General features: G+C 38.7%; 1 protein-coding gene across 1 annotated transcript in view; it reads right to left on the reverse strand.

The window, feature by feature from the left end:
• Positions 1-24,151, reverse strand: part of LOC309800447 (phosphatidylinositol 3-kinase regulatory subunit gamma) — an 85,172-nt gene that overhangs the window by 7,212 nt on the left and 53,809 nt on the right. The window contains exons 4-9 of the mRNA XM_082614572.1: positions 20,719-20,899; positions 20,201-20,326; positions 11,453-11,595; positions 8,769-8,945; positions 3,358-3,432; positions 2,750-2,920 (exon numbers count right to left, since the gene is read on the reverse strand). Coding sequence (XP_082470698.1) covers positions 2,750-2,920; positions 3,358-3,432; positions 8,769-8,945; positions 11,453-11,595; positions 20,201-20,326; positions 20,719-20,899 — 873 coding nt within the window. The remainder of the gene's footprint in view (positions 1-2,749; positions 2,921-3,357; positions 3,433-8,768; positions 8,946-11,452; positions 11,596-20,200; positions 20,327-20,718; positions 20,900-24,151) is intronic.

A 24,151-nucleotide genomic window follows, 5' to 3' on the forward strand; every position in this document is an offset into this window, starting at 1 on the left:
TGCATTGGCAGGCAGACTCTTAACCACTGTGCCACCAGGGAAGCCCTCCTCAATTGTTTTCTATTCTCTATTTGATTTAATTCTGTTCTAATCTTTATTATTCCCTTCCTTTTGCTCGCTTGGGTTTAGTTTGCTCTTTTTTTAGTTTCTTAAGGTGAAAGAAGGGTAGGTTATTGATTTGAGAGCTTTTTTAATATAAATGCTTACAGTTATAAATTTCCCTCTTAGCACTGCTTTAGCTGCATTCCATAAGTTTTGAATTTTGTGTTTCTCTTTTTAACTCGAAGTATTTTCTAACTTCCCTTGTTTTTTTTTTTTTGATCTATTGGTTATTTAGGAGTGTGTTATTTATTGTCCACATTTGTGAATTTCCCAAATTTCCTTATTTTTACTTTCTAATTTCTTTCCATTGTGGTTATAGACAACATATTTTGTATGATTTCAACCCTATTTATTGAGACTTGTGACCTAACCTGTAGTCTAGCCTGTATAATGTTTCATGTGTGCTTGAGAAGAATGTGTATTCTGCTGTTGTTAGACGGAGTGTTCTAGAGATGGCTGTTAGGTCTAGTTGTTTTATAGTGTTGTTCAAGTCTTCTGTTTCCTTGTTGATCTAATTGTTCTATCCCTAATCAAATTTCTTACCCCAAATGGCAATTACAATAAGGATCACAAGTGCTCACTACCTAACTCCTTAACCTAGTGAAACGCACATATTGTTGGCTCTAGCCTGAGAAGGCTGTAGAGTTAAGCAATTTCTTCTTAGCCTTCTTTATAATGTCATTTACAGAAATTAAAATGGAAAAACAAGTGAGTTTTATGCCTTGACTTCCTACTACACGATCATTTTAATTTTGCTATGAGAGTCTCCTTAAAAACTGATCTTATTCACATCCCTAACTTCAGCAAATGTCCTGAGTAAACTGAGAAATCACTGTAAGCAGGCTTTCTGTAGCTGGAGTGGCTAACAAACAAGTGGAAGTCTGTGATGCCAGACTCTTTTGCTTCCAGTCTCTCCAGAAGTGAGCCCCAATATTACTGCAGTTGGTTTTCATAGGCAACAGAAATCCACACTGCTGTGGACCTGAGTCTGGTTAAGTCTGTGGCTAAAGGAAGGAGAAGGAGAAAAAGAATACAGCTCCCCAAGATAGTCAAGCTGCTCCTTGGTCTCCCAGGAATTAGCTGAGCTGCTGAGCAGCATTTCCACCAGCCAAGTCTTGAACCCACAGGCTGCCACCCAACGACCTAGATAAGAGTGAGGGACTACTGATGCGCTGGGCTTATTGTCTTCCTTCTTTTTTTTTTCTTAAAATATCTCAGATCCTGCAAGAGCCATCTTCTCCTGCCATTTCCACTCAAATAAACTTGAGTATCTGAGGCCAGGTCAGAGAGAAATGAAATGTTTCAAGTAGCTCTATCTTTGGATAATACTAATCCAATTCCTGCCTTCCTTTTTGCCCATAGATGTCCCACTGTTCAATATCCTTTCAAAGTCCAGCTCAAATGCCACCTCTTCTACAAAATCTCCCAACCCTCTTTCTCCATCAGAATTAGTTCTTCATGCACACAGCCTACTAGTGATACCTATGTCACAGTGATTTTATTTATCTTGGATATTTAACTGTGAAATGAAGAAAGTGTGGTGCAAAAGAAAAATGTGGGCTTTGAAACCAGGTAAAGTTGGATTCAAACTCTGACTGCATGACAGAGACAGACCACTAAGGACAAGATGATCATGTAAAGCACTAAACATTCTGTTAATATGAGTGTCTTTTGTCTATCCTCACCACTTTGTCCTCTTTGAGGGCAAAATCATTTTGTCATCTTTGTTTGCCTTCTGGCATGTCCATCAGCAGCATCATTATCATAATAATATTAGTAGATAACATTACTTATTATGTTCCAGCACTGATCAAAGTATATTAAATCACATATATTAACTCAAGTAATACTTTAAAAACCCTTAAGTAGATATTATTATTATCCTTATTTTACAAATAAGGAAACTAGGCAGAGAAAGTTTAAGTAACTTACCCTAGGTCACATATCTAGTAAGTGGTAGAGTCAGGATCTGAATCCTATATATCTGGCCCCAAAGCTTGCTCTCATGACCACCATACTATACCTCCACTCTAGCTATGGTTTTTGTCAATGAAAACAGTTGCCTTTTTAAGGAATATATATATAACACTTTGGCAGAATCTTACTGAGGCATGATTAGTTGTCCCCAGAATTTCACTTTCCATTAAAAGGAAAATAGGCTTTTCCAAACAAAGTCATAAGATCATCTTACAGAAAACATCCAACATTTTCTATCACTACCTCAACAGAATACTATTTAAGTACAAATTTTAGATAGTTTTTCTTCTGAAGTAAAAACAGTTCTGTTTAATCAAGCCTTCCTTAATATGACAATGAAGGCCAAGTTAGGCAAGCAGGAGACTACTAAAGAATTAAGTGATATTTTCAATTGAAAATCTCAAATTACTTTTCACAGATACCTAAAATCCAATAGCAACAGTGCAGGGCCTAGTCTGCTTACCACTTAAATTAAAATCCCCGAAATAATTTCAGATGGTATTTCTCTTAAAGCAACTAACTGTTTTCTTTGTACTAATATTAATGGTCTAAGCCATGGTTCCTCATTTTACTGTACTTCAACTAACTGGATCTGAACTTTAGGAGGGGTTGATTTTCTATTAATCAATGTGGAAGTTTTCAAAAGGTTATACCCCCAGAGAAGACTTACACCACAGAGCAAGCATAACATCCTTTCTTGCTACTCTCACGAATTAAGAATGCACCATCAGGTTTCCCATAAAGCAAGTCCTCTGCTTGTACTCGATTGATATCCTCAACAAACCAGGTTTTCTCATCATAATGGGGCAGGTTTTCATCTTCCTCATTGATAAAATAGGTCCTAAAAATTAAATGTTAAAATATTATTCTAACAATCAGTTTACTTATATCTAAAAGCAAATTCATGAATAAAACTCTCTTCTAAATCTTTAACCACAAAATGACAAAGTGGAATTGCAATTAGTTGGATTTTTTTAACAACTTTATTATTTGCTATCATGCAGAAAGCACAGAATTCACATGTCTCATCCAATAACCTGACACATGAATGTCTGAATGAGCAATGCTTAAGCATCCAGGTTTCATATGGTTCAGCAGGCCTTTGAACTCAAGTGCCTATAGGGTATTCTTGAGGCAATTCAATTTAAAGAGGTGCAAAGTTCTTGATTCAAATGTCCTCAAGTAACAAAGAGAACCAGCACTCAGTATGTATTAAGAAGTCCCATGTCTTATCCTGGAAACAAAGCCCTCTGACAGAAAGGTACAGAGAGAACTTACTCAGCAGCATCCTCATTCTTGATTCCCAGCCAGGCATTTAGGCGCTTCTGTCTTACTCCTTTGTGATTGAGCCACCTGCCAGAGGGAGGACACCAGTGTCAGTGTCTATGCAAACTCTGCCTGGACAAAGTAGACACGTCCAAGCCAACCAAACTTCCAGGGTCCAGGAACTTATTTTCCCCAGTCCCACTAAGAATGGCCAGAGATTTCCCTAAACTTGTTTCTCCATTACTTTTCCTTCAAATTTTTGCAAAAAGGTAGAAACACAGAAAGCTACTTGAAATTAGGCACTTCTCTCACTTTTCACTTTCCTTTTCTAGAAGGTTATATAACCACAAGCACACATATACTTGCACTCAAACACAATGGGACACTTGTTTCTGAAATCATTAGTTAGGTGAGCATGGTGTCACATTTGCAATCTCCACTAAGTCAGAGTATGCAATCCCTCACTGGCCTACTACATTGAGTTAAATTCTAAAACAGAATTTCAAGGTCTATTTTTGCACCTAAGCAAGCCACAAGAAATTCAGGGTGGCAATCTGAGTAATTAATACAAATCTACTTCATCACCAGGTAAATCACAGTATTTCAAAATATACCAACATTTTAGACATAAAATGAAATAAACCATTTCATCTCCTTCCACTGAGATGGACGATGGCCTAAAACTTCAGTGGAGTATAAAAACTCTTTCATTCATCACCATCCTCCAACCAGGCCCCTGATCATTCAGGTGTCATCATAAACATCTCAAGGAAGACTACCCTAAACTGTCCCAACTAAGGCAGTCCACCAGTCACTCTACACTTTTCTTTATTTTATCATCTTCATAGTACTTGCCTGCAATTCATGTTTTTTAATGTTTTTTTTTTTTTTTTTTTTTTTGCCACGCTGCGTGGCTTGTGGGATCTTAGTCCCCAACCAGGGATTGAACCTGGGCCACAGTAGTGAAAGCGCTGAGTCCTAACCACTGGACCATCAGGGAACTCCCTGAAATTCATTATTTTCACTTGGTTATGTTTGTCTCCCCAGCTAAAATGTAAGCTGCTTTAAAGAAAGGGATCTGTCCTGCTCATGGCTATTCCAAACGCTGAAAACAGTGCCAGCACATGGTAGATATTCAATAAATAGTCAGTAAATATCTGTAGGTGGGCCACTTTTAACAAAGTCTTCAGGGTCAACTCCAAGGTCATCTTGTATCTCCCTCTCACCCCAAGTACACTAGATAACTTGGCATTGCACCTAATTTTAAAGTTATTTTAAGACATTACACAGCCTTTCTCAATAAGACATGTTCTTCAGTTAACCTGGATTTCATTTTGTATGCTTTAGTGAAACTGGAAAACAACTAACATATGATCATGATAGAATTTATTTAGTAACAAACCCCATCCTACACTATCACATCTCTTAGCAAAATATCCAGATACCCTCCTCTAAACACTCTTAACATCCAAAGTTTTCTATCCTTGAAGAACTGATCTTTCCTTTATTAAATAAAGAGACGAGCACACTGGGTAAAAGGCTTAAAATGAACAAACTTCACCACATTTTCTCTTGAGTCCCCATTTTCTTGTAAACCACCAACCTCTGTAAACTGAGCCTCCCTTTCTGCCACAAGGAATGTTAAGACACCCAGGAAAATCCAGGCGAAAGAGAAGAATACTTTGGTTCACGCTCTATCTATGATGGTCTTTGCCTTCTGACACAGGCAACTTTTCTAATCTCCCAGAAGTCCATTTCAAATACTACTATATAGTTCTGACTCCTTAAACATCTAAAAACAATGCCAGGAACTGACTAGCTTCTAAAAATGATTTTTTAAAAGCTCAAGTAAATTTAGCATGTTAATTCATATTTAACTTACTGTTATTGAGTAATGCCACATATAAAACAGTACATTCTAGGGGAAAAACCTGAACCAAGCATCTAAGACCTAACATTCAATTCTCATTCTGTCACTAACCGTGTGTTTTTTTTCTTTGTTTATTCTAAAAAAGATATGAAGTTGAAGTTACAACATAAATTCAGTACACATAGGATGAACTTATTTTCTTTATGTTCAATTTCATCTTCAACATAAAATCCCTCATCAAACTATCATTTTGTTTACTGTGTACTATGACATTTCGTACTATGACATTTCGCCTAATTTGTATCAGTTAGGGCCTTGGCTAGAAGCAGAAGGCACAGTCAAACTGGTAGTTGAGGAGAGTTTACTATTTACAAAGGTCTTGAGATGTTTTAGAGAAACTCCCTGGGGCTAGCAATAGTGGGAAGACATAACCTCTCTTAGAACTGAAGAATCAGTTGGAGACAGCAGTGACTTGAACCCAGAGAGTATCGTATGGAGAGTGCCACCTTTGGTAGAGAATGAGGACACAGCCAACTCACTGTGATCACACAGAGAGGAAGCCAGAAAATAAATATTCTTACTTCACTCTCCTCCTGCCCTCTCATCTCCTGCCAGTGCCTCCAAATGGCCAAAACTAATTAGAAGCTAGAGGGCAAATAGATCCATTTTCTTAGGCACAGAGCAGGGCAGAGAAAGATGAAGAGTAGAAACTGTGAGGGCAGATGGAAAATTCCAGCACACCCTTTGAAATGGATCAACTTTAAGTGGACTTTTTTTTTCCAGGACCTATCATCCTCAGATAAAGAGATGGCTTCCTGTACTCAAGGAGTGTTTACCCAGCATAAGAGAATGGGACTTTTAATGGCTTATTTAGGATACATTTCAATGTAAGACTAAACTAACTTTTGTAGTCACAATGTGTACCTTTACTGAACAATTACTGACACAGTAATAATATCCTTCAGAATTCCTCATACACACGGCTGCCTCATCTTGCCTCTCCAATTTTACTTTCAGGAAGTTGACTTTTTGGAGCTATGTGTAAGATGACATTTATTCAAATTAAGTTTCATGATATTCAATTTGGATCATAGTTTCAGTCTCCTGAGATCTTTCTGGAGCCTGATATTTTATCATCTATCTGATCAGGTACTTATCCCAGCTTTTTAAAATATGATCAGCTGCTAATGACGATCCAATCACTGATAATAATGTTACTTTGGGCGTAGCTGTGGATGGACTGATGCACACTACACAGAGCCTACTCTAGGGTGGCAATAAGTCATAGTTTATTAGTCAGGTTAGACTAAGTTGTGTTATGGCAAATTATTCTTTATTTTGAATTCAGGTTTATGAATACCAAGAAAAGTAAATGGTAATCATGAAAACTAGCTCCTGATGAAAAAGAATTGCAAATGAACTCCTTTTTTTTTTTTTTTTTTTCCGGTACGCGGGCCTCTCACTGCTGTGGCCTCTCCCGTTGCAGAGCACAGGCTCCCGACACGCAGGCTCAGCGGCCATGGCTCACGGGCCCAGGTGCTCCGCGGCATGTGGGATCCTCCGGGGCCGGGGCACGAACCCGTGTCCCCTACATCGGCAGGCGGACTCACAACCACTTCGCCACCAGGGAAGCCCTGAACTCCTTTTTTTGAAAAGGAATTTTAAAGGCTTTTAGGGAATTCCCTGGCGGTCCTGTGGTTAGGACTCCGCGCACTCACTGCCGTGGGGCCTGATTGGGGAACTAAGATCCCGCAAGCCCCATGGCATGGCCAAAAACTAAAAATAAAGTAAAAATAAATAAAGGATTTTATATTTAAGAAATATTTTATTCTATATTTAAGAAATGAAATTCTGCATTTAGGCATTCAAGAATATTCTAGAAACAGTACATTGGAATCTCAGCAGAAAATCTCAAAAAATCCTTATGGGCTATACAGCAGGAAGTCAGGGAAATGTCCACACACAAAAGGGAACTGATAAACTAATGACAGTCTCTCGTTGGGTGCTGCAGAATTCCAACCTATTCCAACTTCAACACAGGACCAAAGAGAGATCATATTCAGTATCATGCAGCAATACAACCAGTCTCTTTCAGGACTGACTGTACAATTTCAGCATTAGAGCAGATCAAGCCTACCAATCCTAGTATTGTCTTTGTTAGAAACATCAAAGCATGGACTATGGGACAGTGGACTATCCTCCCTGAAGCAATACTTCCAAAAGAGGCAATGGTTTTCTGTGTCTCCTTAAATATCCTAGCAAGATACAAGCAGGTCATGGCTTATCATCCATGATAAATTCTAAATATAGAGCTAAATTCTCTTATATTTAGCTTACATAACTTGTTAAAGGAACTTTCAAGGTCTGGTTTGCCACCCTTGGTCATGCACCTAGGAATGGTAGGTTTCTTAATATCTCATCACTTTCCAGGGCAAAGAAGTGCTTCCATTCATTCCTTTGGTCCCTAGCACAGCCTTCTTGGGCCTTTCTTCAGCTTCATTATATGACCCGAACCATATAAGCATTCCAAGAGCAGACACATCCTGCTTTTATACAAGGGCACCTCCCTGCCTTGCTTCCAAAGCTCTTCTGTATGCTATGTGTACTTCCTTGACTTTTTTTGGCCACAGTAGCAAACTGAAAGATCTCTAGAGAGGAGTGCTACTAAAAATTACTCAGTATAGTGTAGTTATAATTGTTTGCTCCCAAAACAATCACCTTAAATTTTCCTCTACTGAAACTCAACAGCCAATGTTCCAACCTCTAAGCTTATATTTTATCCCCTCTCTTTCTGACACAAAGAAACCCTCAAAGGTCTTTACTCTGTCTCCTCCTGCCAAGAGTTTGAACTGAGTGTGTTACATGCATGAAAGTCACCCATAAACATATTATGTAACAGTCTATTCATTACCTAGAACTAAACCTAATATATTTTCCTTTCTCATGGATTTTCTCCTTCTATGAAACAGTCATCTGGCCTAAAACCCTTAATCCACACATCTTGTTCTGACAATATATCTTTCAATCTATATTTAGATAATATCCCTATATCTAGCTAAATCACAGTTTTCCATCACTCCTCAGGTGTGCCATTTTTCATACCTGCTATCAACAGTAATATTTCTATTACTTAAATATAGAATCTTATTTCTTAAATATAAAAACCCTTTAACGGACTATTCTGTATACTTCTTTGTAGGCCCCCACTATTAGTGCCCTTGCCTTTGAGGGGTAATTTCTGTTTCTATGGTTCTTCTATGTAGCCGAAGATTCTGGGTTTTGTGTTTTAGGCACACATTAATGAATTTGTACCTTTAAAACTCAACCACTTTGCTCATTTGTATGGATTACAGTCTCACCTTCTGACTGGCCCCACACGCTTGACTTCAGGTAGACTCTGATACCCCAACTACTAACAGGACTGCTTTCCTAAATTCTTACAATCTCACTGGCCAGTTCTCAATGACAAATCTCTGCTTCTACCTCTAAGGTCTCTAGCGCAGTAGGAATCAGGCGGTGGTGGACCCCTCCCACATAGTCCCAGAATACTTACACAAGGTGCTGATCTCGGATCTTGCGCAGCTGGATCAGGTCGGGTTTGATACTGTTCATTTTTTTATCTATTTCCCGGTTGTCCAAAGCTTGTTTCTTCAAATCCTGCTCTAGACGCATTTTGCTATCATGAATCTCACCCAGACGTGATTTCAGTTTGTCATAGTTCATCATAATTCTGTGAAAATATTTGACATATTAAGGCTAAAACACGAACCAAGCAGGAGCTTTCTACAGTATGAACACAGTCCTAACACCTGAAGTGTGGTGGACATCTGCTGGTTTTGCCTAGCACATATCCATTCCTACTCTTCTGGGAGCAGCACCCTCATTTTCCCTGCCCCCATCTCAGATTCACAGGTGAACATCCACACCACCCAGCCTGGCCAATAAGAGTGTTCCATTCCTGGTGGTGCAGTGGTTAAGAATCCGCCTGCCAATGCAGAGGACATGGGTTTGAGCCTTGGTCCAGGAAGATCCCACATGCCCTGGAGCAACTAAGCCTGTGTGCCACAACTACGGAATCCTGTGCGCCACAACTACTGAAGCCCTAGAGCCTGTGCTCAACAAGAGAAGCCACAGCAATGAGAAGCCCGCACACCACAATGAAGAGTAGACCCTGCTCACCCAAACTAGAGAAAGCCCATGAGCAGCAACAAAGACCCAACACAGCCGAAAATCAATAAATTAAAAAAAAAAAAAAAGTGTTCCATTCCATCCTATCCCTGCCTCAGGCCACAATGACTTGTTCAGAAATGGGAATAATACCCAAACTGACCCAATGAGAGTCAAATCTAGGACTCTTACTAGAAATATTGTAAACAGAGATTCTCTCTTTCCACTGGGACTAAGTTGTGAACATGTGATTCTAGGACTCCCAGCAGCTAATATTGCTACCTCGTAGGGAAAGCCTGCCTGATGATGAAGCCAACATAGAGAAAAACTGAGCCAAAAGACACAGCATGAAGAGAATCCTGATGATCTTGTTTGGGCCCTGGATCCAGCCATGACTGAACAAGTAAAGCTGGGTTACTGTGTGAATTAATTGTGGTAATACATGTAAAAGGACTAAACTGTGCCTGGGACATCTTGGTAAGCACTCAGTAGATGATGGCCCTAAGCTTTTCCAGCACACAAAGTTTTGCTGTGCTCTGAATCCTAAGGCAACAACTGTCCACATTACTCATTTGTCACTCAATAATATGTAGTTTTATATTACTATTAAAACATCATCATGATACTTTAACTCCCTTTGCAACTAAACTATAAGTTCTTTTCTATTTCTTCATTATTAGTAATAACTGTCACTTACTGATACCATATGTCAAGATACACACACACACACACACCTTTCTCTACCATAAATGTGTGTGTGTGTATCACTTGGTCCTCATAGCATTTCAACAAGGTTTTATCCACAGTTTTATGGAGGGAGAAACAGGCTCAGAGAGTTAAGTAACTCACTCAAGGTCACACAGCTAGTAAATGGTTAATATAGCATTTAAGCCCACAGTTTTATTCATGAAGCTATACTGCTTCACAGCACTTAATACTATTCTTAGGCACACAGAAGTTCACTAACACTTTGGTGCTAATATGAGAAATAATTTTGCTTTTCCCTTGCATGTGATTCATTTTTATTATTCACTTTTTCACTCCTCAACCCCATGTTATTTGGCTCATTTTCTAATACTCCACTAAATTTGCTTTGATAAAGGTTCCCAATATTCTTTTAGTTGCCAGATCCAATACTTCTCACGCTTCTCACTCTCTGTGTAATCTCATCCTTAGCATCTACCATCACCTACAACACTTTGGCCTCCCAAATGCTTTCTGTACTGTGAGTTCCAAATCCAGATAACCAGCCTGCCTCTCAGACAACTCCATTTGGGTTTTCACAGGAACCTCAAAACTCATTGGTTCCAACCCTGAACTCCCCTCATGTACTTCCCATTTTGGTGAATTACACATCCCTTCATCACTAATATCAGAAATCTAGGAATAATCTTTGGCTTCTCCCACACCTGCCAGATCTGGTCAGGCACCAAGTCCTCAGCATTTCTATTACTCCCCCTCCTTTCATGCCATTGCTCTGGTTCAGGCCTTCACCATCTTTTAACCTGATGACCACAAAGACGCAATCAGTCACCTGCAACATGCAGGCTGGTCTTCCTGCCAATGGTCTTGCTCTGCCTTCAACTTATTCTCAGACTGCTGCCGTTGGTTTTCAGTTCAACAAATATTCCATGGGCACCACTATGTACTCTCAGGCACCATAAAACCTGCTGGAGCTATCAGGGAATATAAGCCACCACCCTTACTCTCAACAAGCTCAAAATTCAGTGAGTGTGACTTTCAGTAAATGTTACACTAGGGATCAGGATAGATGCTGTAGGGGTGGGAATAAAAAGCCCCTAAACCAGTCTAGGGAATCAGGGAAAATTTTCCAGTAAGTTGTATCTAAACCGAGTCCTAAAGGATGAGCCGGGGTCAACAATTTTGGAGGACAGAGAAAGAACGCAGAAGAGAGAAGGTTCAGCTTGGTGACATTAGTGGGAACAGCAAGTAATTCCATATGGCAGGACTGTCAAGTTTGAGGGCGTAAAAGCAGGCATGTCAGAGATTATTGGAGAAGAAAAGACGTCTCCGCTCACTGATGCACTTGGAGGTATTAGGTAGATTTACCGTTCAATTTCCTTTTCATTCCCCTCTTTCCGAAATCGCTCAATATATTCTTTGCTATGTTGTTCTTGTGTATGACACTGCTCTTCAAATATTTTAATTGTTTCATTAAAAGCTTCAATTGCAGTCCTCTTCATCTGTATTTCCTATAAAAATAAGAAAACACACATACTTCATTACCTTTGTATTTTTTGTAACCTTAGGCTTAAAACAAATCTTACAATTCTTGTTACGATTCCATATAATATCAAATTAAGGGGACCAAAACAAACCCTTCTACCCATATTACTTGTATATAAAATACATCATTCAAACCCTAAAATAAAAGAAAAATAACTATTAGCTGAAATATAGTTGAGAAACACAGAAAGGCCTCTGAGTTGCTAAGAGAGATTAACCCTGAATATCTTGAAGACAAGGATAAAGCTCTGCCTTTGTAACTAATGTGGTGCTGACCCCAAAAGGTGCTGAACGAGTGAAGAGACAGAGCAGAGGAGCTCATGCACCAACCTGCAAAGCCTTATTTCCAGAAAAGCCCTAGAGTCGACTTATACTTACTTTCATTTCTAAAGCATGGCGCTTTCTAAACAGATTCATTAGTAGATTAATCTGATTAGAAGCAGAAAATGCAAAGGGGAAGAATAGCTGCTAAAATGAGACGCAGAATAATAAGAAAAACTAAAAACTCCACAAAACAGAAGCCCAGGAGGCCAAGCCGTTCACACTAGGGTAAGTGGTCCTCCGCATTCCAATGAGCTCTGAATGTATTTGTACACTTTAGCTTATGAATCATGATTCTCCTAAAATCTTCAAAGAGGGTTAAATTTTGTTCATCTTACTTTAGAAAATCAAGAAGTATGTGTAAAGGTCTAGAAAGATTGCAATCCTGAATGTTTACAATTTTAGAAGGTTTGGTGCTTATGGGATAATTCAACTATTTAGCACTGATTAATTTCAACAAATGATTATTGAGAATCCACTGTTTAGAAAGTACCACCTGGTGTTAAAGAGATTCATAAAACATGGGGCCTGCCCTCCAGGATTCAGAATATACAGGCAAAATAGATTTCTGAACTTCTTTAAGGTTTTGTTTCATGTCATGATAGAGGCAATAAAGTTACTTACTGCTTTACAGAGACTTCATGGACGAGGCAACATCTGAGCTAGGTCTTAACTGAGAAGAAAATTCAGTATTGCACATAGAAGGCATGGCATGACATATACATGAAATAATAGTGGATGTTAGGGATCAGCAATTGCTCGGTAGGGCTGGAACATAAGGGGATTAGCAGATATGGGACACTAGAACCTTGTGATGTTTCATACAGCTGAGGTTACGTCATACATATCTCAAGTAGTATTGTAAACTTATTGTAATGCCCATATCTAAATATCTAGCTATAAATTCTACAACTCTCAAATTATAGTCTTGGCTCCCTTGCAAGGTTAGAAATTACCTATTAAAAGTTCTGGCCCTGGGCTTCCCTGGTGGCGCAGTGGTTGAGAGTCTGCCTGCTAATGCAGGGGACGCGGGTTCGAGCCCTGGTCTGGGAGGATCCCACGTGCCGCGGAGCGGCTGGGCCCGTGAGCCACGGCTACTGAGCCTGCGCGTCTGGAGCCTGTGCTCCAGCAACAAGGGAGGCCTTGATAGTGAGAGGCCCGCGCACCGCGATGAAGAGTGACCCCCCGCTTGCCACAACTGGAGAAAGCCCTCGCACAGAAGTGAAGAACCAACATAGCCAAAAATAAAAATAAAAATAAATAAATAAATAAACAAATGTGGGTTAAAAAAAAAAAATATATATATATATATATAAAAAAAAAAGTTCTGGCCCTGTATCTTCAAAGGAAACACTAAAAATTTGACTTTACTGACACTTGTGTGTGTTGGTAGGTAGGGCAGCAAAGGAAAAAGTATTCGGTGCCGCTGCCAAAGCAGCAGCTCCCCAACAAACAACGCCATTATACCTACCACCAAAACTGTAACCCTACCTTTATTTATACCTGCTCTCCTTTCTCTTCTCTTTTACCTACATGTGCTCTGGGTCTCACCTCCCTTTGCTTTCTCAGGCACTTCATCTCATCACATCAACTAGCCCCTCTTACAGTATTCACTCTCCCAGTTTAAGGTTCCTTCTCATCGGCATACACACAAGCTCTAGTAACACCACTTTGAAAAAAAAAAAGAGTTCCTTAACCTTAATTTCTCTTCCAGTCACAGTTAAGCTTCTTAAAAAAGTTGTTTATATGGGTTCTCTCTCTTTCCTCATCTCTCATTCATACTGCAACTCGCCCTGTTCTGGCTTCTGTACTCACCATTCCACAGAGACTGCTCTTTCCAAGGTCACCAATGATCTCATTGCTGAATTCTTGTCTCTAATCCCAAACCATCGCTAAATCCTATCACTTTGCCTCCTAATTATATGTAATCCAGATGCCAAACATCCCCACATACAGCCTATTCTCACCCTGTGCCAGCTCTGATTCAGGATACACCATCTCTTCCCATTCTCTGGGAAGAATTCGATTACATCAAAGCAATCTAGATTTTATCTAAGATTTAACAGAAAAAAACAGAGAAGGTCTATAACACTTAGAAACACTGTAACACAAACAGAGGTCAATTCTTTAATCTCCCTTTAACACCCATTGTCCCAGCACATCTCCTAAACTGCTAATCACTGGATCCCTTTGGATCCCTCCCTCTCTTCCTCTACCTCCCAAAGCGTTAAGCCTCCAAGGCTCTTCTCCGCTCAGCCCCATCTCAGGTCTTGCTCTCAATTCTCACACAGAGGAATTAGCCCTCTTCTAGCTTTGACCTCGTGGCTTTTTTGGTTGCTTCCATCCACCCCCATTCCCAGCTCCCCAACCAGGGATTCCAATTCCAGAACCCAGTCTCTTATCAGCTGCTCAGAACTCATATTCTGCTGTTAAAGACCCCATATTACTGGGCATGTGTGCAGCACGTGGAGCTTTCTCTGCTTTCTCCAGTCATGACAAGAAAGCAGAAATGCAGCTCTACACAAACCAAAGCCATATGCAAAAGTGGCCATTTTTTCTAGCCTCCATTCACAGGAGGGTTAGCCCTCCCCAAGATTCCAGTCCATACCATGAGTCTGACTTCACACCCTTGACAAGGGTGGAGTGCTTTGGTTCATTATCTTGCATAAATTCATTCAACAAATAATTGAACACTAACTATATGCCAGGCATTATTTGAAGCATTTGGGATATGTAAGTAAACAAACTTAAAGATTTCTGCCCTCCTGAAACTTATAGTTTAGGGGGTTATACAGACAATAAATAATAGAACAAGTAAATAAATTACGTAGTTTGTTAGAAGGTAAGAAGTATTATGGAAAAAGAAAAGTAGAGTGGGAAAGGAGAAGTGAAATGTGAGCTGGAATCTCAAATAAAGTTGTCAAGTGAGCATCGCTGAGATGACAACATTTGAGCAAAGCCTTGAAGGAGGTGAGGTGCTTGGCCAGGTGCGTATCTCGGGGGAAAGTGTTTCAGGCAAGGAACTGGCTGGTGCAAAGACTCAAAGATAGGCAGCAGGTCTAGTATATTCGCGGAGCCACAAGGAGGCTAGTGTGGCTGGAGTACAGTGGGGAAGAGAGTTATAAGAAATGAGGTCAGAGAGGAAGAGGGACACAGATCATACTGGCATTGTAGAGAGAACTCTGGCTTTCATTCTATGTAAAACATGGAACCAGAGGTGGGTCTCAAACAAAGGAGTGCTACGATCTTACCTATGTTTTACAAGTATCACCTAGCTGCTATGTTGAGAACTGACCAGGGCAAGGGGAGTATAGATAAGGGCAAGAAGACCAGTTGGGAGGTTTCTGTGATAAATGACTGACAGTGGCTTAGATCAAGGTATTAGCAATGGATGTGGTGAGAAGGAGTAGGATTCTGGGTATATTCTAAAGGTAAAGTCAACAGGAATGCCTGATGGACTGGACGCAACATGTAAAAGAAAGAGACTTCAGGGCTTTTGACCTGAGTGAGAAGAATATTATAACTCTCAACTGAGATGGGGAAAGCAAAGGGTAGAACAGCCTTGACGTGGAATATCAGAGTTCAATTTTGGATATGTTAAGCCTGAGATATCTACTTAAACATCCAAGTGGGGCTGTTGAATAGGCAGTTGAATATATGAGTCTAGAGTTAAAAGAAGTCAGAAGAACCAGAGATAGACGTTTGGGAGTTACTGACATATAGGTGGTATGTAAAGGCATGAGACGCTCACACCAGACAGTGAATGACTATCCAGAAAGGAGAACTGAACCATGGTCAAAGAGGAGAAATCAGCAAAGAAGACTGAGAAGGAACTACCAGGGAGGTCAAGCTCTCAGCTGTCTCTGCTTATTTCCAGATCCAAAGGTTCCATTTACGATTATTTATTATGGGTTTCTCTTCCACCTCTGATCTATAGAAATATTCACATTGCTTTTGCATACAGCCATGGGCTTTTAATGTTTATCATTTTTTAGCATGAGATATAACATAACAGTAAAGTACATAAAAAATACATAGCTTAACAAGTTATTATAAAATGAACATCCACTACCAGCACCCCAGAAATTCCCTGTGTATGCTTTCTGGATCACAACTCCCTGCCTTTTCCCACTCCACCTTCCCTGCCTTGGTGATAACATTATCCTGCCCTTTATGATGATCATTTCCTTGTTATTCTTTTTTTTTTTTTTTTTTTTTTTTTGCGGTATGCAGGCCTCTCACTGTTGTGGCCTCTCCCGCTGCGGAGCACAGGCTCTGGACGCGCAGGCCCAGCGGCCATGACTCATGGCCCTAGCCGCTCCGCGGCATGTGGGATATTCCCGGACCGGGGCACGAACCCGTGTCCCCTGCATCGGCAGGCGGACTCTCAACCACTGTGCCACCAGGGAAGCCCCCTTGTTATTCTTTATGGTTTTACCATTTATGCTCACAGCCAAAATTAAAAATTTAACATTTGCTTGGTTTAGTACCTTATAGAATACACTCACATTATATATATATTCTTTTGAATCTTTTACTCAATGTTTTTGTGAGATTAAACATAGTGTTATACGTTGCCCTTTAAATAAATATACACACACAATTATAGTAACCTATCACTGTTTTATTTGATGCAGAGGAAAGGGATTAAAGAATGCTATTTTGACTAATGCACATTATATTTAACAAATATTGTCAGAGTACTTTGCCCTTTTACAAAATAGGGCCTCATCTCTCCCTCTGTATTTCTAGAGTCAAATATAGTTTCATACCTAGACTAGGTATTCAATAAATGTTTTTGGATGGTTGTGCTAACCGTTTATACCTGATTCTCCCCCCCCCCACAAACACACACTCACACTCAAATATAGCTGTAGTTGCCAGTATCTGCATCTTATAGATGGGAACTTGAAGCATGGACAAGTGATGTCTCTCATGGGACATCACTAGTTTTTAACACAACCAGGATTAGAAAATAAATCTCCTAAATTCCAATTCAGTTCATTTTATATTTTTTAAAAAGGTAATACATGCCCAGAGAAAAAAATAAATCAAACAATACAAAAGAATAGTAAAGATTAAGTTCCCTGCTCCTGCACCCTCACTGCCTTAATTATCTTCCCCAGAGAGTATGTCAGTTTTTGACCAGAGATATTCTGAGTACATATAAATATATAACACCTTCCAAATTCTTTTCTTAACCATAAATGACAGTATACCACATATATTTTTCTTTTTTTAAATAATTAATTAATTTATTTATTTGGCTGCATCGGGTCTTAGTTGTCAGTGGGATCTTCATTGCAGCATGTGGGATCTTCCGTTGAAGCGCACGGGCTTCTCTCTACCACATACATTTTTCTGTATCTCCCCCTTTTTTTTTTTTACTTAATATGTCTTAGAAACCACTCAAAATCAGTAAATGTAGACTGCCTTATTCTTTTTGATGGTTGTAGAATAATTTCATTTCATTTTGGGTTTTTTTGGGGTTTTTTAACATCTTTATTGGAGTATAATTGCTTTACAATGGTGTGTTAGTTTCTGCTTTATAACAAAGCGAATCAGTTATACATACACATATGTCCCCATATCTCTTCCCTCTTGCATCTCCCTCCCTCCCACCCTCCCTATCCTACCCCTCTGGAGATGGTCACAAAGCACCGAGCTGATCTCCCTGTGCTATGCGGCTGCTTCCCACTAGCTATCTATTTTACGTTTGGTAGTGTTCATTTTGTTTTAAAAAGAAGAAATGCCATTTTTGTTATAGAATAATACATGCATATTATTATTTTTATTATTTCCTTCTTTCTATTTTAACTGTATTTTCCCCAAATCTCTCTAATTCTATCCCCAAACATCCCAGCATATTTTTATAAAGTCTTCTCCCTTCAGGTGAGTAGGTACACCCACAGCTGAAATCATGTACACACAATTCTAAATGCTGTCTCCTTTACCTGAAACTACATCATTAGCATTTCTCAGGTCATCAGGAATTCCTAAGAAGCACTTAATAACAGCAGTTGCCTCTGGGGAATGGGGACTTTTACTTTGTGTGATATAGTTCATAGAATTCAGCAACATTTATATTGAATTTAACATACATATTTATATAATTTTTTCACTTTTTAAAAATCAAGAAGTTTTAAAATAATTTCTGAAAACTATTCTAATAGCTGTATAACTTTCTATTATATGTATGATAATTTCACCACCCCCTAATGTTGACCACATATGTTGATTCCTCAGTAACTTTTTCCCCATTCTAACTCAAACACTAGCCTCATCACAGACAATGCACCTAGAAGAGGTAAATGAATACAGAAAAGCTGAAATCTGCAGTGTAAAAAAAGCATACACAGGGCTTCCCTGGTGGCACAGTGGTTGAGAGCCAATGCAGGGGACACGGGTTCGTGCCCCGGTCCGGGAAGATCCCACATGCTGCAGAGTGGCTAGGCCCGTGAGCCATGGCCACTGAGCCTGTGCATCCGGAGCCTGTGCTCCGCAGCGGGAGAGGCCCGTGTACCGCAAAAAAAAAAAAAAAAAAAAAGCATACACACACAGGCACACCACAGACACAAGTATCAGAAAAGGGAAAAAAAGTTATTAAAATCATTCTGAATAACTAATTAACTAATAAAAGAAAACCTGAAAATAAAATGAAATCAAACATCTCACATAGAAAAATGGACCATTATGGCAATTCTGGCCACTGTAATCCCACACCTTTCCCCAATCAGCACTATATCTCATACCTAACCTATAATCCTCACAAGCCAATATCCCCTAATAAACTCCTCCAGTCCTGAGGTTCCTGGTGCAGTCTCTACCTTTACACTGCCCACCACAGACACTAGCTTAGAAATAAGATCAAGGGCTTTGGGGCTGAGAAATCAAGAACATTAATTCTAGGGTCAAAACAAGGTACCATGAAGCACAGTAATACTGGAATACCCTTCACAGTTAACAATTATAAACTATAGACAAAGATATAAAAAAACAAGTATTTCACATTATAGTCAAATTGTCAAAACACAAAGAGAGAATTTTGAAAGCAGCAAGAGAGAAGCAACCTGTCATATACAAATGACCCCCAATAAAATTAATAGCTGATTTCTCATCTGAAACATAGAGGCCAGAAGGCAGTGGGTAGGCATATTTAAAGCCCTGAAAGAAAAAAAAAACCTGTCAACCAAAAATTCTATAACCAGCAGTACTATCCTTCAAGAATGAAGGAGGAGAAATTAAGATATGCCCAGAAAAACAAAAGTTGAAGGAGTTTGTTACCACTAGACCTGCCCTACAAGAAATGCTCAAGAGACTCCTTCAGGGTGAAATGAAAGGACACTAGACAGTAACTCAAAGCTACATGAAGAGGGACTTCCCTGATGGTCCAGTGGCTAAGACTCCGAGTTCCCAGTGCAGGGAGCCCGGGTTTGATCCCTGGTCAGGGAACTAGATCCCATGTGCTGCAACTAAGATCCCACATGCGGCAACGAAGATCCCGCGTGCTACAACTAAGACCTGGTGCAGCCAAATAAATATTAAAAAAAAAAAAAAAGCTATATGAAGAAATAAAGAATACTGGTAAAGGTAACTGGATAAGTAAATATAAAAGCCTATATGATTTAAAGGACAAATGCATAAAACAATAATTATAAATCTATGCTAATTGGCAATGTATAAAAATGTAATCAGTGGCAGTAACAATATAAAGGGGGAGGAATAAAGATGTATAGGAGCACAGTGTTTACACCCTATTGAAAACTTATTCAATAATAAGTTGGTATTATTCAAACTAGTTTATTTGATATTAAAAGATATTAATATGAAAAAGAATATGTATACATATGTATAACTGAATCACTTTGCTGTACACCAGAAACTAACACAACATTGTAAATCAAGGATACTTCAATTAAAAACAAAAAGATATTAAGACAGCTTAAACAACAGGTCCTACTGTATCACACAGGGAACTATATTCAATATCTTGTAATAACCTATAATGGAAAAGAATCTGAAAAATAATTTATATATATAAATATATATATTTAAGAATTTATATATGTAAATCAACTATACATCAATAAAAAATAAAAATAAATTTAAATTTTTTTTAAATTAAAAATGATATTAAGACAGCTAAAGATTGTCAGGTGAATTATAGAAAATTATAAAATTATAGAAAATCCGATACAACTATAATACTTATTGCATACTTATTGGCCTAAACAACAAAAATATACTAACCTGGGATGTTCTGGTATATTCTTCATATAGCCTGTCATACTCTTTACTCTTTTCCTGATACTGAGAGTGATACTCTTGCAGTTTTTTACCTACTGCATCAATGTTATCTTCTTTTACCAACTGATCCTATACAGGTAAACAAAAGAAATAAAGAATAGGAAACATAAACAGAAGTATTTTTATATAAAGTTAATAAACACATACAACAAGCTATTAAGGAATAGTAGCCACAAAATAAGTTCTAAAAATATCTTAAATCTTAAGTAGGAAATTTTAAATGTCTAAATTTCTTTTTTTTTTCTAACTGATAAGCCTGGTAAGTTAGAATCAAATGATGTTGTTAAATAATGACTTGCCAATTAGCTATCAAGAGCTTGTGTAATCATGGGACTTCCCTGGCGGTCCAGTGGTTAAGACTTCACACTTCCACTGAAGGGGGCACGGGTTCGATCCCTGGTGGGGGAACTAAGATCCTGCATGCTGCGCAGCACAGCCAAAAAATAATTGTGTAATCATACCTGTTGGTATCTGGACACTGGGTACATCAGCTTCACATCAAGTTTGGGGTTGTACTGAGCAAGAGATTCATGATGATAGTGGCTAATGAGCTCCACCACAGAATTAAATGTCAGAGGATCAGAAAAGCCATATTTACCATCTCGATGATAGATCTTTATTAGCTTATTATTGCCTCCCTTCCTGTGAACAAGACAACAACTGTTGATTTTTTTCCCAAAAAATTCTATTGAAGTACTACTTTCACATGGAGATATGAAAGCTTGGTGTCACACTATAAACAAGTTTTTACTATGTTAATGAAACTGGAATGGGTAAAAAGGCACATGTTATGTGTGTAGAAGTATACATAATATCATTTTTTTACAACTATTTCTTTTGTCTATAAAATATCTTGGTTACTAAAGGTCAGCATACTTACACAGCCTCCAGTATCAACAAATTTAGCAAAAATAATCACAAAAAAAACCAACACAAGTAAATTGTATCTTTTGTTTATTTTCTGAATGAATTTTTAAATTTAAATTCTATATCAGGAAGAACCGGGACAATCTCCTTGGGATCTAAAGATACGTGGTTGTGTGTCTGTGGAGGGAAGCAGAAGCAATCTCTACATGAAGGGGGATGGTAACCATTTGTCACACATACACCAACACAGCACTCAAGGTTTTATTGTTAATGCACAAACATAATTAAGCTCCTTGAATGATTTATAACTGAGTAATTAATCTAACACCTTACATTATTTTTTCTTTTATATTTGCTTGTAATTCTTGGAAATGACTATTTATTTAGGCTATCACAATATGTAAATGATTCAACTGTCATTCAACTGTTTTACAAAGTACAGCTTTTGAAGAGTCATTTATATTAGATAGATGTAATCTGATGCTTGAATAGATTAGACCACTTTTGCTTACTGAGTCATATCCAATGGTCCCTTAAAAGATAATTTATAACCAAAACTTAAAATGGCAGTGTTTTACAAGTCCCATAAGGTATAATCTAAAACCAGAGCAGATGTATTCATTATATCATAGCAAAATACTGCACTATTCCCACTCAACTGTTCTTATAGCAGAAAGCAGACTTAATGGGGAAAAAATATGCTTCTGTATCTCTTTATGCCATGCCATTACACATGATAAATGAACCACTGGGATTTGTGAAAGGTCAAACACAATTGGTTTGAATCTGTGGATTGATTTAAATTTAATGCTCAGAAGGTCAGTATTTAGATGGATGAAGAACTATTCCTGTAAAATGTACATTAGAAGGACCATCTAATCATACGCAGTTTCTATAGGTGTATATACCCACACATATACCCACAATAAATGCAAGCTGGTCTTTCTGCTAGAGAAAAGCTAAAAAGCACCCATTCATTCAAAAAAACTTATTGAACATCTACTATGTGCCAGGAACTGTATGAGGCACAGTGGACATAATGATAAGCAGGCCAGATACAGTACATGCTCTCACAGAACTTCCAGTTTAGGAGCATGAGGAGTGTATCTCCATCTTTATAAAGAGGATAAAGAATTTTTCATTAAGATAGAACATATAAAATAAACAACTAGATATATCAACTGGTATTAAGTCCTTTGGAAAAAAAATAAAGCAGAGTAAAGGGAAGAGATCATTATGAGGGTGGAGAGATTGCTATTTTATACATGTTACACAAGGAAAACCACTCTGTTCAAGTGACATTTAGCAGAGCCCTAAATGAAGTGAGGGAGCTAGCACAGCAGATATCTGGGGGAGAAGTTTTCCAGACAGAGGGAACGGCAAGTGCAAAGCCCCTGAGGCAGAAGCAAGCTTGGCATATTCCAGGCACAGCAATGAGGCCAGTGATGCTGGGGCTGAATGAGCAAAAAGGAGAGTAGTGGGAGACAAAGTAAAAGATATAAAAGGAGTTTAGATCATTTAATAGCCTGTGGGTCATCGTAATGGCTTTGGATTTTGCTGAGTAAGATAGGGAAACACAAGAGGGTCTGAGCAGAATGATATCATCTATTTCATGTTTTAAAAGGCTCATTCTAGCTGCTAGGTTGAGATGAGACCATTCAAAGTGGGAAGGGGTAGAGTGGAAAGATAATCTAGGCAAGACATGATGGTGTCCTGGACAAGGGTAGTAGCAGTGGAGACACTGAGAAATGGAGGGATTCTGAATATATGTTGAAGAGAGAGCTGACAGGATATGCTGTGGCCTGGATATGGATATGAGAGGAAGAGACAAGGTAAAGATGATTTCAAGGTTTTTATCTTAAGCAGTCAGAACGGAATTGTCATTTATTGGAGTGAAAAAGGATATCTAAAAGGAACATGTTTAAAGAGGAAAAAACATTTTGGTTTTAGACACGTTACATTTGAGATGCCTAGTGAACATCCAAGAGCAGAGGATCCTGCAGCCTATGTGAAGAATCTAAAGTTCAGGAGAAAGTTCTGGGCTAGATATATAAAATCAGGAATTGTCAGCCTATAGATGTTATTTGAAGATGAACATACTTGAATAAGAGAAAAGGTCCGAGGTCTAAGTCCTGGGGTACACCAATGTTTAGTAGTCAGGGAGATGACAAAGGAAACCAAGAGAGGGGAATTAATGAAGTAAATGGTATCCAAAAAAACAATTAAAAAAAAAAAGCATTTCAACAAAGAGGAAATAATCAACTGGGTAAATGATCTTGGGGCTTGGCAAAGTAGAGAATCACTAAGTGATCTTGACAAAATGGTTTCAGTGGAATGGTAAGGATGGAAGCCTGACTAGAATGGATTAAAGAGAATGAAAGAAGAGATAGAAGAAATGCCTATAGAGAACTGTCTTGAGGAATACTGCTGTAAATGGGAGCAGAGAAATAGGGAAACAGCTGGAAAGAGAAAGAGAGCAAAGAGAGTATTCTTTATTTACTATTCCTAAGTGAGAGACAGTATAGCATATTTATATACTGATGGGAACAGCTCAGTAGAGAGACAAAAACTGTTGATACAAAAGAAAGGACAAGATAATTCCTAGGGTGATGTCCTTGAGTAGGTTAGAAGGATGGGATGGGATCCAGTCCACAACGGGATCTTGGACAAGGACGTGAGTGGAACAGGAAAAAGGCAGAGTATTCATATTCATGTTGACAGCTATAGCAACAGGAGCATGATGGAATTATGTCTTCTAACTGCTTCCATGTCCTCAGAGAAACAGGAAGCAGCTTGTTAAAAGGGAAGGAGGTGGGTTGTTGATCTGAAGAGAAAAAAAAGAATATGTGGAATTATCATCTAGGAAAAGTGAGAGAGCAAATGGATTGCGGAAATGCAAATTCAGCTGGGCAGTACTAAATGCCCACTTAAGATCAGCAGTCACAAAGTTAATGTGAGACCAATCAGCATGATGTATTTTTCTCCACATTCAGTTGCCCAGGTATAAGCAAAAAATAGATGGAGAGT

This window comes from Mesoplodon mirus, assembly GCF_964341445.2.
Source record: "Mesoplodon mirus genome assembly, chromosome: 3".
Taxonomy (NCBI): Eukaryota; Metazoa; Chordata; class Mammalia; order Artiodactyla; family Ziphiidae; genus Mesoplodon; species Mesoplodon mirus.